Raw genomic sequence first — 17839 nt, 5'->3', positions numbered from 1 at the left:
CCCTCCCGGGGTTAGTTCAGGGGGGTGGAGCAGGTCTCTGTGCTTGTGCCGTACCTGACTGGTATGCTGGCTCCAGGCTCTGGAAACAATCGCTGCTTCCCCGTATTAGTTCGTTCTCCGTCTCTAAATCTGTGTTTGTTGTTCAGGGTTCGTAGATTGTTATGTATGTGATCGATTCACTTGTTTTTCCGTGTCTTTGTTGTAAGAGGGATCCGAGGTAGCGTCTGCCTAGTCCGCCATCTTGGCTCCGCCTCCAAATTACCACTTTTTGATAAACTATGTATTCTAGTCAGAGGAAACACACATAGCTACTTTTTCTAGTATCTTTTTATCTTCTGTCTATTCTTGTTACTCTCCCTCCACTCTCTTCTTTCCTGTTCCTTTTATTTTTTAATTTTTATCTATTTTTCCAAATCCAGCTTATTAACAACCTAAGGGGTGAGTAATGAACTTTGCTCTTGATAGCAACTTATAGATGAAAGGTTATAGGTTTTTAAACCAAAGTCTAAATGATGACACTTTTTTAGAATTGGCATTAGATTTTTAACAGTTTTCAAGCGTTTTAAGACTATTTTAGAATTTTTCACATAGCTCCTTAAAACCAGAGATCCTAAAAGGTCCTGAAGGTATCCATAAGCCTTACCATTAATTGGCAGTGTCTTCAGCAAGTTCATGTGTTCATTAGGTGTGAGCTCAATCCCCAAGTTTTCTAAAACACTGTCAAGTTTACTGGTATCAACTTTCTCCCCTTTGAAAGAAGAAAAGAATATTGACACATGGCAATTTTAGGTCATTATAATATTCTAAAATCAAAAAGCTGGTCCATAAAGTGCCATTCTCACTTTAATATTCACACATGTTCAAATAGTGTGTCAGAATGAGTAAAACAGAACTTATTCATCGATTCTTCATAAAAAAGGGAGAGCGGTCTTCTAAGCCTAGTGGCAAGACACCATAGCATTGAAGAAAATCAGATTATATAATCAGCCTGTACTTTAGAGTTATCGAATCTTTTTTAAGTGCTGAATTATGTGATTATAATTTAAAGAAACTCTATTAATTTAATTTTTTAAAAGTATTCACCTCCATATTTGCTGTGCCTACTTATATTTTGACTACTTAAACCAGCAATTATAAACACAAAAGTTTACAGGAACCTGATGGTAGAGGAACTGAGTGAAACTGGCTGTGATGAAGTGAAGATCATATGCCTTGTCCAAAGAGAAGAAAACGTCAGCTATTGTTGTGAGGGAACATAGAGCCACTGTTGCCAGACCTTAAAAAACTTGGATGCAGTTTGGATTTAACTCATGGGTGGCCAATTAGTGATGGCTGATTTAAACACTGGTTAAGATCAACATATTACTAATCGGAATGAGAGAAAATATATTTTTTTACTCAAACATAGCCATTTATTTTTATGGCTAAATCCTAGAGAATTCCAAGTCAAAGGCAGAAAAAATTGTATGTAAATATTTCATTATAAATATGTAAAATGTCAGCATTAATAAGTTTATCATGTAATACTGGCAAAACACCATGCATAATACAATATGGGGTTAAAATTCAATTATAAATGTTTTAGTACTGTCTCACTCACCTGTGAAAGTCTTCACTCCATTCATCACCTTTTTCAGATCAACCTTACCATTAGCTGTAAGACAAGAAATAAATTGGATATAAAAATGACAAGAGACTAAGAAAATGATGCAGCACACAGGTGAAGAAACTAGCAGTATTTATTTGCTCTAGAAAATGTTTTAGAAAATGTAGCCTTTTTGTTACTCCCTTTAAGAGAAGGTGGGGCCCTGGTGGTGCTGCAGAAGAAAGATGTGGCAGTCTGCTCCTGTAAAGGTTTGCTACTGTTGTTAGGTGCTGTCAAGTCAGTTCCGACTCATAGTGACACCACTGCCTGGTTCTGTGCCATCCTCATGTTGGAAGGCACTCAAAATGTGTCTGGGGAAGAGCTGCTGCCTCCTCAAAGTGAAGTCAACCTTAATGACATCGATGAAGTCAAGTTTTCAGGACCTTCACTTGCTGATATGGCATGACTCAAAATGAGAAGAAACAGCTGCAAACATCCATTAATAATAGGACATGAAATGCATGAAGTATGAATCTAAGAAAACTGGAAGTCATCAAAAATGAAACCCAACACATAAACATCGATATCCTAGGCATTGGTGAGCTGAAATGGACTGGTATTAGCCATTTTGAATTAGACAATCATACGGCCTACTATGCTGGGAATGACAAATTGAAGAGGAGCGATGTAGCATTCACTGTCAAAAAGAGCATTTCAAGATCTATCCTGAAGTATGACTGTCAGTGATAGGATAATATTCATATGCCTACAAGGAAGATCAGTTAATTAGACTATTATTCAAATTTATGCACTAACCACTAAGGCCAAAGATGAAGAAATCGAAGATTTTTACCTGCTTCTACAGTGTGAATTTTAACAAACATGCTATCAAGATGCATTGATAATTACTGGTGATTGGAATGTGAAAGTTAGAAACAAAGAAGAAGGATCGGTAGTTGGAAAATATGGCCTTTGTGATAGAAACACTCTACTCTGTCCTATAGGGCTGCTATGAGTTGGAATCAACTGGACAGCATCAGGTTTGGTTTGGAGTTCATGAGAAGGTAGAACAGGAAATTAAGAAAATACTCTCTTAGATAACCCTTGCATCAATTACTAGCTATCTAAGAAAGTAATGACTAACAGAACTCTTCATATTGAATTCCAAAGGATTTCTGGAAGCTGTATTCAGAAGAAAATGCATAGCCTTAAACACTTTCATTACTAAAGCAGAAAGACAAAAAGAAACTGAACACTTCTAGAGTGGTCACAACAAAGAAAATAAACACTATGAGGTTGAAAATAATACAGATAAAAAGAAAAATTATGAAAATAGAAAGCTTAGAGATAAGATAATTAAAACATCAAGGATTCCAAAATACAGTCCTTTGAAAAACTAGTAAAACGTATTTAAATCTCATAGGCCTGGTTAAGAAAAAAGAGTATAAAACCTTCAAGATTGGGAAAAGAAAAGGAGCCACATCAGTCAAGGTCCTGGCAGAAAAAGATGGCATCTTGAAATAGGGTACCTGAGGAATGAAGGACTTACTTATAAAGGTATGGCCACCGGTATGAGCAAATAATCTGAGAAGCTGGACTATATGAAGAAGAACGGGGCATCAGGATTGGAGGAAGATTATTAACAACCAGTGTCATGCAGATGACACAACCTTACTTGCTGGAAGTGAAGAGGACTTGAAGCACTTACTGATGAAAGTCAAAGATGACACAGCCTTCAGTATGGATTACACCTCAACATAAAGAAAACAAAAGTCTTCATGACTGGACCAATAAGCAACATCATGATGAATGGAGACAAGATTGAAGTTGTCAAGGATTTCATCTTACTTGGATCCACAGTCAACACCCATGGAAGCAGTCAAGAAATCAAGACTCAATGCATAGGCAAATCTGCTACAAAAGATCTCTTTAAAGTGTTAAAGAGCAAAGATGTCATTTTGAAGACTAAGGTGCGTCTGACCCAAGTCATGGTGTTTTCAATTGCCTCATATGTATGTGAAAGCTGGGCAATGAATAAGGAAGACCGAAGAGGAATTGATGTCTTTGAATTATGGCGTTGATGAAGAATATTGAATATACCAAGACTGACAAAAGAATGAACAAATCTGTCTTTGAAGAAGTACAGCCAGAATGCTCCTTACAAGTGAGGATGGTGAGACTTCATCTCACATACTTTGGACCTGTTATCAGGAGGGACCAGTCTCTGGAGAAGGACATCATGCTTGGTACAGTAGATGGCCAGCAAAAAAAGAGGAAGACCCTCAACGAGATGGATTGACACAGTGGCTGCAACAACGGGCTCAAAAATAACAATGATTATGAGGATGGTGCAGGACTGTGCAGTGTTTTGTTCTGTTGTACATACGGTTGCTTTGAGTTGGAACTGACTTGACGGCACCTAACAACAACAGTAACATGGCCACTGTAAAAAGGAAACAAGAGATGATAAAACACAAACTGGAGGTATAGGTGCTGGAATGATGTGGACCTGTTAGCCCTGCCTGCCCCTAGACCTGAAAGGGTGAAGAGAGGAAGTGATCACTAAAACCTGAAGAGAGCTGTTGATGTAGCTGTAGCTGCTGAGCAGCAGTTCTCAAACTTTTTGATGTCGGACATCCTGTACACATTTACAAAAAAATAGATCTTTTGCTTATGTGGGTTAACTCTATTGCTGTTATGCACATTAGAAATTAAAAATTATTCAATGATTGATTCATTTAACAACAATTAAAAAAACCCAGTGCCGTCAATTCCGACTCATAGCGACCCTATAGGACACAGTAGAACTGCCCCATAGAGTTTCCAAGGCGCGCTTGGTGGATTTGAACTGCCAACCCTTTGGTTAGCAGCCGTGGCACTTAACCACTACGCTACCAGGGTTTCCTTAACAACAGTAAGGGTCCTATTACATGTTAAACTAATAACATGTTTTTTATTTTAAAAAGCTATATTTTCCAAAACAAAAAAATGAGTGAGAAGAATAGATTTATACATCTCGCCCATGCCTAGCTTAATAGAAGAGAGCTGGATTCTCATATCTTCTTCTGCAGTCAATTTGTTATGATCTATTGTTTGGATTGAAGTAAACAAAGAAAATCCGGTCTCAAAGAAATATATAGTTGGAAATAGTCCAATACGGAGGAGTATTTTATAAAATAACCTTTTAAAATAATTATGGATCTTCTTTGATATTACATCAAAATTGGACAAATCTTTTTTTCAAAGTTTTTTGCAATGTGGATACTGAAACTACATCAGTGAACAACTATTGATTCATGTTGTACTTCGAATGATCTTTACCAATGCATGATTCTGTAACACCATGCATTGGTAATTTAGAAAATATTGGTTCACTGAGTTAGGCAGGTTTTACAAATATTGAGACTTTTCATTAAAAAAAAAATCACATTCTTTAAGATGACTCTCAATTTAATGTAAAAAGTCTTTAATTATTCTGAAGCCATGAAGTTCATGGTCACAGATACAAGTTTTCTAAAATTCAAAATTTTGCTTAAAATCTCAAATTTTACCACAGGCAGAAAACGCAATCAATTGTTTTCTTTGAGACAACATTCTCACATTGTTCATTTTTGAGAAAATACCAAGGAATTTGAGTAATACCTATCAATTCTTCCTACCCCATAGGGAGGATAAGGAAATGGTAAGTAGAGAAGGAGAGAGAGATCTTGAAATTCTTCTTTGATTTGTACATAAGGACAGGATGTGTTCTTCCTTTAGATCTGAGTTTTTTTCTAAGCTTTTCAGAATACGTTCTTGATACCAAATAAGCATCTTTAAGGATTCTAATAAATAAATTTATAAGGCTATGTTTTTCTACAGGGTTCAGTGATATCTAAAATGCTCACCATCAACTGGCAGATTTTGTGTCAGATCTTTAAGTTCCTTTTCAGTGAGGTTCATGCCCATATTTCCCAAAATTGTATCCATTTTACTGGTATCAATCTTCCCTCCTTGTGAAGAGAGAGATATATAAGCAAAGTAATACCCCTAAAATATGAAGGTAAACTCTCAATTCCTGAGGATTATGGTTATCAGTGTACTAAGAGTTGATAACAGAATTAAAATTATAGCTTGTTTTAACCTTAATATTCATGATAAAGTCACCTAGAGTAAGATTTTAAAGGTGTTTAGTAACTTTTCAGGGAATTACAGCAATGGTAACAATAAATCCAGTGTTTCTAGCTAATTTTGTTTTCATTGTGTTTATTTCTACTGTTAACTTGTAGTTATGTTAAGAGATTCTGGTTTTCCATTCCCCTTTCCTTTTAAGAACATTTTATTTAAGTTAAAAATGAAGTCTATTAAAATAAAAATATGAATACTAGTACAAATGGTGTGTGGCTATGGCAGATATCGTGAAGGTGGGATGGAATGAGGGAAGAATGGGGGCTCTGCCTGGATGTGACCTCCCTTCATGGCCTGCTTCATGCCTGGATCTCTAGTCTTAACATCCCTCCACTTCCTTGGAGTCTTTCTAGCTAATTTTTATTATTTCAATGTCAGATTAGTAGTCTCTGAATAGATTAACTGAGTATGTGCTAATTTTCTCTTTACTTTTTGCTGTGCAACCTGGGCTCTGATCACTCTAAAGTTTGGAAAATCCCAAGAGAGCATGGGGATTTTTTCCAAGATACAACATAAATTATCTTCTAAAGTACAGCCTGCCCTATAAAAGAAATAAAAGTATGTAATAATACAAGTGTTAGGTGGTAGGGCTCATAGTTTAATGACAAGGAAACAGTAAAATCTCTACACATGAGGATCTCATATTCAGCTGCATTATATTTAGCTTCTCACTCACCTTTAAGAAACTTTATACTATCCAGTAACCTTTTCTCATAGACCTTCCCATCTGTAAGAAAAAGCACTATTCAAATTACAGAAGACCAATATGGGGTTTCACAGACAATATAAACTCAGTAATTCCATAAAGACATAAGTGTGAATTACCTTAGAAATATTCTAATTTACTGACAAATAATAAAATTGTACAGAGTGATGAAAGTTTTAGCTTTAGTAATTTAGGCAATTAATACTGGCACTTTACTATGCTGAAATCTATCTTTTTCTTTTCTTTTATGATATTCCATTTCCCTCTACTAAATCACTCCTTTCTATTTCTCATTTATTCTGCCTTAACTTTTAGCTCTCTCGGTAGAATCAAAAGTGATAAAAGACATAACTGAGCCCTGATGATAAGAGTCGTGATGACACAATTGTTGATTCTCAAACTAGTAACTAAATGGTACAAGAAATATTTTAAGAAATAATACATCATTTAAAACTGTGTAACATGGGCCATAAGATTATTTTTGGCAAGCAATCAGATAGAGTTCATTTGAGAAGTTTTCACAATTAGACAATAAGCCTCGTTGGAAGACTGCATTTTTATTTGAAATACTCACCATCAACTGGCAGATTATTCACCAATTCTGAGAGGTCTTTATCTCTAAGCTCTATCCCCATGTTTCCTAGAACCATTTTCATGTCATCAACATCAACCTCCCTTCCTTCAAAAAGATAGAAATGGTAACACGTGAGAATTTAAAGATCTATTCTAAATAATAATAAAATCTTCTACTATTGTTTCATTATTAGCCCCAACTACTGAATGCACAATAAAGTCAAATGAGTCTTGTTTGACTATAGTTATGAAAACGAACCTGTTTATTGCTTTAATTGCAGTAATAATAGAGACAGAATAACACAGTACATAGTAATGGAATTTCCTAGATCTCTTGTGAGAGATTTGCTAGCAGGTAGTAAAACTTTAGTCCCTCTTAATCTCACTGACATTTACTTTAGCATTTGTTTATAGCAAATATCTTTGATTAATCTGGAGGAAATGCGATTACAGGGCTTGTCAACAAAGTGTGGTGCTATGTTTTATTGCTAAATCATCAAAAAGCCAAAATCAAAGTCTGCGTAATTGAACCACAAAAATTCCATTAAAAAATAGCAGAATTTAGAAAGGAATAACAAATAACAGGAAAAAAATAAAATATGAGTGTAAAGAATCAGGATCATATATATTTGGTAACTTCCTCACCTGTAACTGCTTCTACTTTATCCATCAGTTTTTTCAGATCAACTTTCTCATCGGCTGTAAGACAAAGTTTAATGAGAGGTAAACAATAACATGAACTCAAAAAATATATGTAAAAAACAGGAAGTCCTCTTGAGAAGAAAACCAATAAAAATAAATTCACTTAAAATGAGGACCAATATTTCACAGTAAATGAATAAAAGTAATTTGAAAAACTTCGATTGAAGAATAAAGTTGAAAATTAAGAAAATAAGTTAATTTTGTTTTATATTTAAGAACATTCAAGTTATAATAAGAGCTATTGTTTTTTTTTATTCCATAATTCCTAGGACAGATAATGAATCAAATGCTAACTTTCAAAAGTGTGTTACAGTGTGATTTTCTGACAAAATTATATTATTGCACAATACAACATTCTTTTGAGCTTTAAAACAAGTCATATAAAAAGTCACTTTTACCAAAACAATCTTGAAAAGGAGAACTAAATTGAAGAACTCACACTTCCAATATCAAAACTTACTACAAAGTTACAGTAATAAAAGAGTGTGGTACTAGCATAAGGGTAGTCATATTGACCAATAGAATAGAACTGAGAGTCCAGAAATAAACCCATACATCGTTGGCCAATTTATTTTTGACAAGGGCGCTAAGCCCATGTAGTGGAAAAAGAATAGTCTCTTTAACAAAAGGTGCTGAGATAACTCGATATCCACATGTAAAAGAATGAAGTCTGACCCCTACTTTACACCATATAGAAAAATTAACCCACAATGGATCAGTGACCTACATATAAAGAGTTAAAACCATAAAATTTTAGAAGGAAACATAGGAGTAAGTATTCATGACCTTGGATTTAGCAATGGATTCTTAGATATGCCACCTGTCATGGATTGAACTGTGTTACCCAAAAATATCTGTCAACTTGGCTAGGTCAGGATACCCAGTATTGTATGATTGTCTACCGTTTTGTCATCTGATGTGATTTCCTGCATTGTAAATCCTATCTCTATGATGTTGATGAGATGGAGTTAGTGGCAGTTATATAAACAATCTACAGGATTAATCTATGATTTAAGCCTATCTCTTTTGAGATATAAAAGAAAGAATTGAGCAGAGAGACAGGGACCTCACACCACTAAGAAAGCAGTGCCAGGAGCAGAGTGTGTCCCTTGGACCTGAGGTTCCTGCGCTGCAATGCTTCTCGTTCAGGGGAAGGTGGATGATAAGGAGCTTCTTCCAGAGCTGACAGAGAGAGAAAGATTTCCCCTGGAGCTGATGCCCTGAATTTGGACTTGTAGCCTACTGGACTGTGAAAGAATAAATTTCTCTTTGTGAAAGCCATCTACTTGTGGTATTTCTGTTATAGCAGCACTAGATAACCAAGACAACAACTAAGCATGAACAACAACAAAAAATAGAAAAATTGGATTTTGTCAAAACTACAACTTTTGTGCATAAAATGACATTATCAAGAAAGTGAAAAGACAACATACAGAATGGGAGAAAATATTTGCAAATCATATATCTGATGATGATCTAGTATCCAGAATATATAAAGAATTTGTATAATTCAACAACAAAAAGACAAACAACCCAATTAAAAAATGGACAAAGGATTTAAATAGATATTTTTCTGAAAAAGATATCCAACTGGCCAATAAGCACCTGAAATGATGCTCAACATCCTTAGTCACTAGGAAAATGCAAATCAAAACCACAATGAGATACCACTCCACATCCACTAAAATGGCTATTATAAAAAAGAAAATAACAAGAGTTGGTGAGGATGTGGAGAAATTGGAACCCTCCTTCATTGCTTGTGGGACTATAAAATGGTGCAGCCATTTTGGAAAACAGATTGGCAGTTCCTCAAAAAGTTAAACATAGAATTGGCATACCACATCTCAATTCCACATCCAGGTATATACCCAAAATAATTGAAAACAGGCACCCAAACAAATACATGTACATTCATGTTCATAGCAACACTATTCACACTAGCCAAAAGGTGGAAACAACCCAAGTATCCATCAATAGATGAATATATAAACAAATTGTGGCATATACATACAAAAGAATATTTAGTCGTAAAAGGAATTCAGTACTGATACATGGTACAAGATAGATGAACCTCCAATATGTTATATTAAGTGAAAGAACTCAGACATAAAAAGTCACATATTGTATGATTTCATTTACATGAACTATCCAGAATAGATAAGTCCATAGATACAGGACGCAGATTGGTGGTTGCTAAAGGGGGTGCAGGAATGGGGAGAAACTACTTAGGAAATGAAAAAGTCACTTTTGCAAAAATATTTGACTTTTTCCCAAGGGCTCCTCTAAGCCCTTTGAAATCCAGATAATTTTGAATGGTCTGTCAGGTCATCATTCATGTAGAATATTTCTTCTTCAATTATTAAATGGTCTAACTCTGCCAGATCCATATCTGTTTGTATCTTTGTGTGTGCTTTGAGCAGTCCTCCAACTTTACCCTTATTTCTTCAAATTCTGTATCTTTCTCAATATTCGTAAAGGTTGTTGTATCATCACATGTTGATGTAATGGACACAGAGAGACTAGTGCTAAGCTAGGAAGCGTGTATGATAAGGACGTTCATAGCCCGTGTTATATAAGCAGCGACCCCCTGAACCTAAACAGTGCCCAATCATTCTACCATATCATTTGAATCCACCTTAAATTAAAAACCACAATAAACTGAGTTTAAAAAAATTATAATTTAAAGCACACTTTGTATAACAAATATAAAAAATATACAAGCATATAGAAAAAAAGTAAAAGATTCCTCTTTTTACCTCTCCTCACCTTCATTACCACACTCCACCACCTTCATTACCACACCCCACCACCTTCATTACCACACCCCACCACCTTCCTTAGCACACTCCACCACCTTCATCACCACACTCCACCACCTTCATCACCACACCCTACCACCTTCATCACCACACCCCACCACCTTCATCACCACACCCCACCACCTTCATCACCACACCCCACCAGCTTCCTTACCACACCCCACCACCTTCCTTACCACACTCCGTCACCTTCATTACCACACTCCACCACCTTCATTACCACACTCCACCACCTTCCTTACCACACTCCACCACTACTAACAGTTTGGTGTATATCCTTCCCAATGTTCCTCATGCTTATGAAAGTATGATATAAATCTCTTTTAAAAAACAATGACAATATACATATTGTTCTGTAACTTGCTTGTTAATGGTGACAAAAAAGAACACATCTCAATATCCATGAATAGAGGAATGGCTGAAAAAATTGGGTTATATCCTGATTTTTTCTCTTTTTTATTGTGCTTTAGGTGAAGATTTACAGAGCAAATTATTTTCTCATTAAACAATACAAATATTGTTTTGTGACATTAGTTGCCAACTCTGCCATGTGTCAACACTCTCCCCTTCTCGACCTTGGGTTCCCCATTTCCATTTGTCCAGCTTTTCTGTCTCTTCCTGCCTTCTCATCCTTGCCCATGGGCTGGTATGCCCATTTAGTCTTGTATACATGGTTGAACTATACATATTATTGTTTGTTTTATGGGCCTGTCTAATATTTGGCTGAAGGATGAACCTCAGGAGTGACTTCAGTACTGAGTCAAAAGGGTATCTAGGGGCCATACTCTTGGGGTTTCTCTAGTCTCTGTCAGACCAGTAAGTCTGGTCTTTTTTTGTGAGTTAGAATTTTGTTCTACATTTTCCAGCTCTGTCTGGGACCCTCTATTGTGATCCCTGTCAGAGCAGTCAGCGGTGGTAGCCAGGCACCATCTAGTTGTGCTGAATTCAGTCTGGTGGAGGGTATGGTAACTGTGTTCCATTAGCCCTCTGTGAGTCAGAATCTACTGGGTAGCAATGGGTTTGGTTTTTTGGTTTTAGTCCTTTGGACTAATCTTTGCCTCGTGTTTTTGGTTTTCTTCATTCTCCCTTGCTCCAGGCATTATACCCTGATTTGATGTTAGTGACATATGATCACTGAGAAAAAACAGCTTACAGATCCTATTTTTATAAAATGAAATGATCATACCAAAAAACCTAACCCATTACCATCTAATCAACACATGGGGTCACCATGTGTTGCAGAGTAGAACTGCTCTATAGGGTGGAAGCAGATTGCCAGGCCTTTCTTCTGAGGTGCTGCTAGGTGGGTTCAAACCCCAACCTTTCAGTTAGTAGTTGAGTGTGAACCATTTGCACCACTCAGGGACCTTTATATAACCATAACCCCCCCCCTTATCACCAGCACCCCTTCTAAACCCCCAGATGTATAAAAAAAGAGATCACAGGTTTTAAAAGAACAAAAATGAAGAGTCATGTTTGTTTTACACTACTTTCTTCTGAAAGCTATTCAAATGTCTTTTCAACTTTAGAAACAGTCATAATTAATTCTGAAAATGCATGATCTCTTTCATGTCACAATGTCTGACATAATACTTGCCATTACTCAGAAGATCCTTTACCAGATCAAGTTCCTTTTCAGTGAGCTTGACCCCCATGACTTCTAATGTAGTATCCAGGTTATTTACATTAACCTTCCCTCCTTGAGAACATAAAAGAAAGGGAGAAAAATGAAATGATTCTAAAATATAAGTAGATTAGCAGATGTTACAACTACATGAATACGTGTATAAAACAGAATGACTCACAACCTAGTGTGACTGTTAATATTTTCAAGCAAAGAACAAAACTACAATAGATTTGTCCAACTCTCTAGAAGGTTAAAAGCAGAGTTGGAATTAGACCCTGTTTCCTTGAATCTCATATACACCCATACAGGAAAAAGTTAGGTGGGGCAGGGGTTAATTAAACAACTGGCGCTAGAGAACACTAATGAATGATCTGCACAAAGAAGTAGAGATTGTAATTGTTTTCTAATCTCTCAAGTGTTTTCTCCGTTCCTGGTCAAATTTTTAAATCAATGACAAACCTTTTCCTTTTTTTCAGAAAAGTTTGGAAAATGCAAGCCAGTATAGATAAAGGCTATTACCAGGTGAAGCACAGATGTGCTACAAGAAGCAAAAACAAGGTATTACATTCTGTTTATATAAATGAAAGCCCGGGGCATACTTCACATGCCTTCTCATTGTGCTTCTTACTCACTTTTATTAGACTTCACATCCTTCAGCAATCTATTTTGAAACACCTTTCCATCAGCTGTAAGAAAAGGTATAACTCAAATCTCTGAAAAATTGATATGGAGATTTATCAAAATATTACAAATTATATGATTTCAGAAAGATATATTTGGATAATTTTCTTTTAAAATTAATCTATTTTATGCTCACACAATACTGACATTTAAGAACTGAAATACTTTTCATGGTGACAAACCTACTCATTCTTTGGTATCAGAGATACTGATTAGGATAGCTCTTCCATATTGAAACATTAAAAAATACATAAAAATATTCTCTCTTTATTCTACTGTTGTCCTATTTCTCTCTTTTTTACTGTTCATATTTTAAACTTAATATAATCTGAGGGAATAATATCAGTCATTTAGATAACTACATGGCCACATGGTGGTGATTCTCAAATTATGTTCTAAAAGGTAATGACAGAATTTCTTTTCAAGTTAGAATTGCATTTCTTTTAATCTATGGGATTTTTTAGAGGAGACTGTACTATTAAAAGATTGAGAACTGCTTATACAGGTCCATAAAAACCAAGTTCCCTGGAAGGTATACTGGCATTAAGGCGACTTACCATCAATGGGCAATGTTTTCAACAGTTGCTTGCATTCTTGATCTGTAAGCTCAATCCCCATGTTTTTTAGGACTTTTTGGAGGTCATTAGAATCAATCTTTTCACCTTGAAAATATGGAATATTCATAGGTAAAATACTAAGGAACAATCTAATTTTTTCTAACGATTTCAAAGTGTATGTTTAGATACTATACTATTATCTTTTCTCAAATACCAGAACGAAGGGGAAAGACAGAATGACAGATTTCCTAATAAAAAGAATCAGACAGTAAATAAAAAATAGCATTTGTCCCATAATATTAGTAAAGGGGATGTATACCCAATACTGGGAATAACACCAGAAAGCACAGAACAAAATTTGGTTGTATAATTATCCAGAGATTAGGATGAGAGACAGTAGGTATAATAAAATTCACAAAGCATGACATATTTTTCCTTTTGTTGGTTAAAACTATGTGATTAGCTGTGCACAGTAGATTTAATACTTTGATCCTTTCAGTGCTTCACCCTGCCATTTCCTGTGTCTACCTGGTTTTTGGTTCTATAAATACTGATGAAATCATTTTACTGGAAAAACGCATTAAAGAATATAAGACTTATTATCAAGAAATAGTCCTTTTGTTTTACTTACAAAATCCAGGTAATTTTAGATTAATCTGTTGGTCATTAGATGCAAATATTTTATCAATGAATAATATGTGAATTTATAATTCACTGATGGAATACTGGCAAAATGCTATTAAACATTTTAATGTAAATCATAATGATTTATTACAAATCATTTATAATAAATTCTTACCTGTAAAAGCTTTCACTTCATCCTTCAAGGTTTTCAGAGTCACTTTATTGTCAACTGTAAGGCAAAGACATAACTGTAAGCTCACAGAATGATATAAAATAGGATCAGAACATTCCTCCTCCAATGATTACAAAGTCTAGCACCAGCACTTATTAAGTCTACTGGACATTTTGTTAAGCATTTGAAATAGTCATTCAATAAATATCTATTTGGAATATGTTAAGAGCATGAAGTAAAAGAAAACAAATTTACATATTAAAATGTGTAAATTTATTTCTTTAAAAAAGGTAAGTTTGACTTTTCACTCTATAAAATATCAAATCAGGTAGTTGATAATGAAAAGTTGGGATTCAAAAGTGGCTATTTCATAGAGGCCAGATTTCTTCTTCTCATAAATAGGAAGACTCTTCCATTGGCCATGCCACTAGTGCCCAGAATACTATATTCCCAACATCTTTGTCACTGTCACTATCTCATATTCAACCACGCCATCCTCCCCATGATAATGTTCCCTTACTCTCTTCTTTCCACTACTAAAGGTACATAAAACCTAAGGCTCAAAAACCAATGGTATCTAAAATACTCACCGCTGACTGGAAGGTGTTGTATCAGATCTTCAAGTTCCTTATGGGTGAGGCTGATTCCCATGTTGCCTAGAATGGGTCTCAGGTTTTTGACATCAACCTTCCCTTTATCAAAAAGAGAGAGGCCTGTGAGGAAAATTTAGTGACTCCAAAATAGTGATTAAAAAAGAGTTTTTTGAGACATATATCCTTTGAAATCTGAGAAAAGTTACAGATTTTATACCTCCACATAGTGCACACATGCACATTTATGAACTCTGCATTAAATATCACAGGGTATGTGGATGTCTTGAAGCCTATGCATGGATCTCATAAATGTTCATGGAGCCTAGCTTTAAATTACAGTATTTTGCTTTTTGTCTCTTGTTCTCTCTTTCCATATATACATGTGTGAGTATAAATATAAATACAATTTTTATTTTTTCATGAACCATTTGAAAATTGTGGACATTATGACCTATTGCCCCTAAATACTACAGCATGCATATTCTAAGGACAAGAATATCCTCCTCCATAACCTAAGAAAATTAACGATGATCCCTTAATATCATTTAACATTCTAGTTTGTATTTAAATTTGCTCTATTGTCCTCAAAATATCTGTTACAGCGGGTTCTGTCAAAGGTTCACAGATTGCATTTAGTTAGTCTCTTTTAATATAGAACAATCTCCCTACTTTTTATTTATTATTTAAAAAGTAATATTTTATTATGTTTTTGGTTAAAGTTTACACAGCAAATTAGGTTCCCATTTAATAATTTCTACACAAACTCTTCAGTGATATTGGTTACATTCTTCACAATGTGTCAACATTCTCATTATTTCTGTGCTAATTGTTCCATTTCCAGTAATCTAGTTTCCTTACCCCATTACCATCTCATCTTTGCTTTCAAGTAACTGTTGATTGTTTGGACTCCGATTTTTTTTTATAGGAGTACGATACTCACATGAGATAGTCTTTGTTTTATGAGCCAATCTGTTATTTAGCTAAAAAGTGACCTCAGGGAATAGTTTCATTTCAAGGTTAAAGAGTATCTCAGGGCAACAGTCTTGGGGAGTACTCTAGTCTTAACTGGTCCAGTAAGTCTGGACTTTTTAAGAATTTTAGTTCTGTTCCACATTTTTTTCTATTCTTTCAGGGCCCATCTACTGTGGCTCTGATTAGGATGGTCGGTAGTGGTAGCCAGGTACCAACTAGTTGTTCTGGTCTCAGGGTAGAGATGGGGCTGTAGTTTGTGCAGCCTACTGCAGACTTGTTTCTTCTCTGAGTCTTTGGTTTCCTTCTTTCTCTTTTGCTCTGGATGAGTAGAGACGACCAGTTGTATCTTAGATAGCCACTCACAAGTTTTTAAGACCCCAGGCACTACTCACCAAACTAGAATGTAAAACATAAACTTTGTGAACTATATTATGTCAATTGACAAAGTTGTTTCACAAGACTATGGGCCCAAGCCTTCAAGCCCAGAAAACCTATCCTGTGAGATGTTTAGTTATGTCTAAGAAGTATCTGTAACTGTGCCCGCTTCTGCTTTACTACATATGTATGAAGATACATGCATGCATACACATATACGTACATACACATAGATACATCATATATATGCATACATGTATACACATATACAGAAACCCCGGTGGCATAATGGTTAAGTGCTATGGCTGCTAACCAAAAGGTCGGCAGTTCAAGTCAGAAGTGACTCAATGGCAATCGGTTTGGTTTTGTTTTCTTTTTTTATACGCATATGCATACCCATACACACATATGCATACATGCATGCATATGTAACCACACATATATTTTTTGGTTGTTGTTACTGTTGTTGCAAAATTATATACGTCATACCAAAAAAAACCCCCAAAAACCCAAGCCCCTTGCAACTGAGTCAATTCTGACTCATGGTGACCCTACAGGACAGAGTAGAACTGCCCCACAGAGTTTCCAAGGAGTGCCTGGTGGATTTGAACTGCCAGCCTTTTGGTTAGCAGCCATAGCACTTAACCACTACGCCACTAGGGTTTCCATATATGTCACAGCATGCACCAAAAACATCCTTTTTTCTTGTGTGTATTTCTTAGTGACATCATTTACCTTGCTCAAGCTGTATGCACCTCACCCACATTCAGTGTTAACTTCCCCATTGCCAAAAACAACAAGTGCCTACTATCTAGAGATATTGAGCTTTTCCATCGTCTCTTTCCAGAGATGTAGTCAATTTGATTTCTGTGTGGTCTGTCTGGTGAGGTCCATGTGTATAGTCACTAGTTATGTTGGTGAAAGAAGGTATTTGCAATGAAGAAGCCATTGGTCTTGCAAAATTCCATCATTCGATCTCCGGCATTGTTTCTATCACCAAGGCCATATTTTCCAACTACTGATCCTTCTTCTTTGTTTCCAACTTTCGCATTCCAATCACCAGTAATTATCAATGCATTTTGATTGCACGTTCGATCAATTTCAGACTGCAGCAGCTGATAAAAATCTTCTATTTCTTCATCTTTGGCCCTAGTGGTTGGTGCGTAAATTTGAATAACAGTCGTATTAATTGGTCTTCCTTGTAGGCGTATGGATATTATCCTATCACTGACAGCGTTGTACTTCAGGATACATCTTGAAACGTTCTTTTTGATGATGAATGCAACACCATTCCTCTTCAAGCTGTCATTCCCAGCATAGTAGACTATACGATTGTCCGATTCAAAATGGGCAATACCAGTCCATTTCAGCTCACTAATGCCTAGGATATCGATATTTATGTGTTCCATTTCATTTCTGAAGATTTCCCATTTTCCTAGATTTGTACTTCATATATTCCAGGTTCCGATTATTAATGGATGTTTGCAGTTGTTTCTTCTCATTTTGAGTTGTGCCACATCAGCAAATGAAGGTCCTAAAAGCGTTACTCCATCCATGTCATTAAGGTCAACTCTACTTTGAGGAGGCAGCTCTTCCCCAGTCATCTTTTGAGTGCCTTCCAACCTGGGGGGTTCATCTTCCAGCACTATATCAGACAATGTTCCGCTGCTATTCATAAGGTTTTCA

General features: G+C 35.7%; 1 protein-coding gene across 1 annotated transcript in view; it reads right to left on the bottom strand.

Moving 5' to 3' along the window:
- Positions 1-17839, bottom strand: part of EFCAB3 (EF-hand calcium binding domain 3) — a 573675-nt gene that overhangs the window by 141706 nt on the left and 414130 nt on the right. Inside the window, exons 132-142 of the mRNA XM_049861611.1 lie at positions 14804-14905; positions 14217-14270; positions 13418-13522; positions 12812-12865; positions 12150-12251; positions 7677-7730; positions 7033-7137; positions 6429-6479; positions 5473-5577; positions 1601-1654; positions 644-748 (exon numbers count right to left, since the gene is read on the bottom strand). Coding sequence (XP_049717568.1) covers positions 644-748; positions 1601-1654; positions 5473-5577; positions 6429-6479; positions 7033-7137; positions 7677-7730; positions 12150-12251; positions 12812-12865; positions 13418-13522; positions 14217-14270; positions 14804-14905 — 891 coding nt within the window. The remainder of the gene's footprint in view (positions 1-643; positions 749-1600; positions 1655-5472; positions 5578-6428; positions 6480-7032; positions 7138-7676; positions 7731-12149; positions 12252-12811; positions 12866-13417; positions 13523-14216; positions 14271-14803; positions 14906-17839) is intronic.

Source organism: Elephas maximus, chromosome 19 (assembly GCF_024166365.1).
Source record: "Elephas maximus indicus isolate mEleMax1 chromosome 19, mEleMax1 primary haplotype, whole genome shotgun sequence".
In the NCBI taxonomy this organism is placed as follows: Eukaryota; Metazoa; Chordata; class Mammalia; order Proboscidea; family Elephantidae; genus Elephas; species Elephas maximus.
The sequence above is the reverse complement of the archived record's forward strand: the minus strand, read 5'-3'. Positions and strand labels throughout refer to the sequence as shown.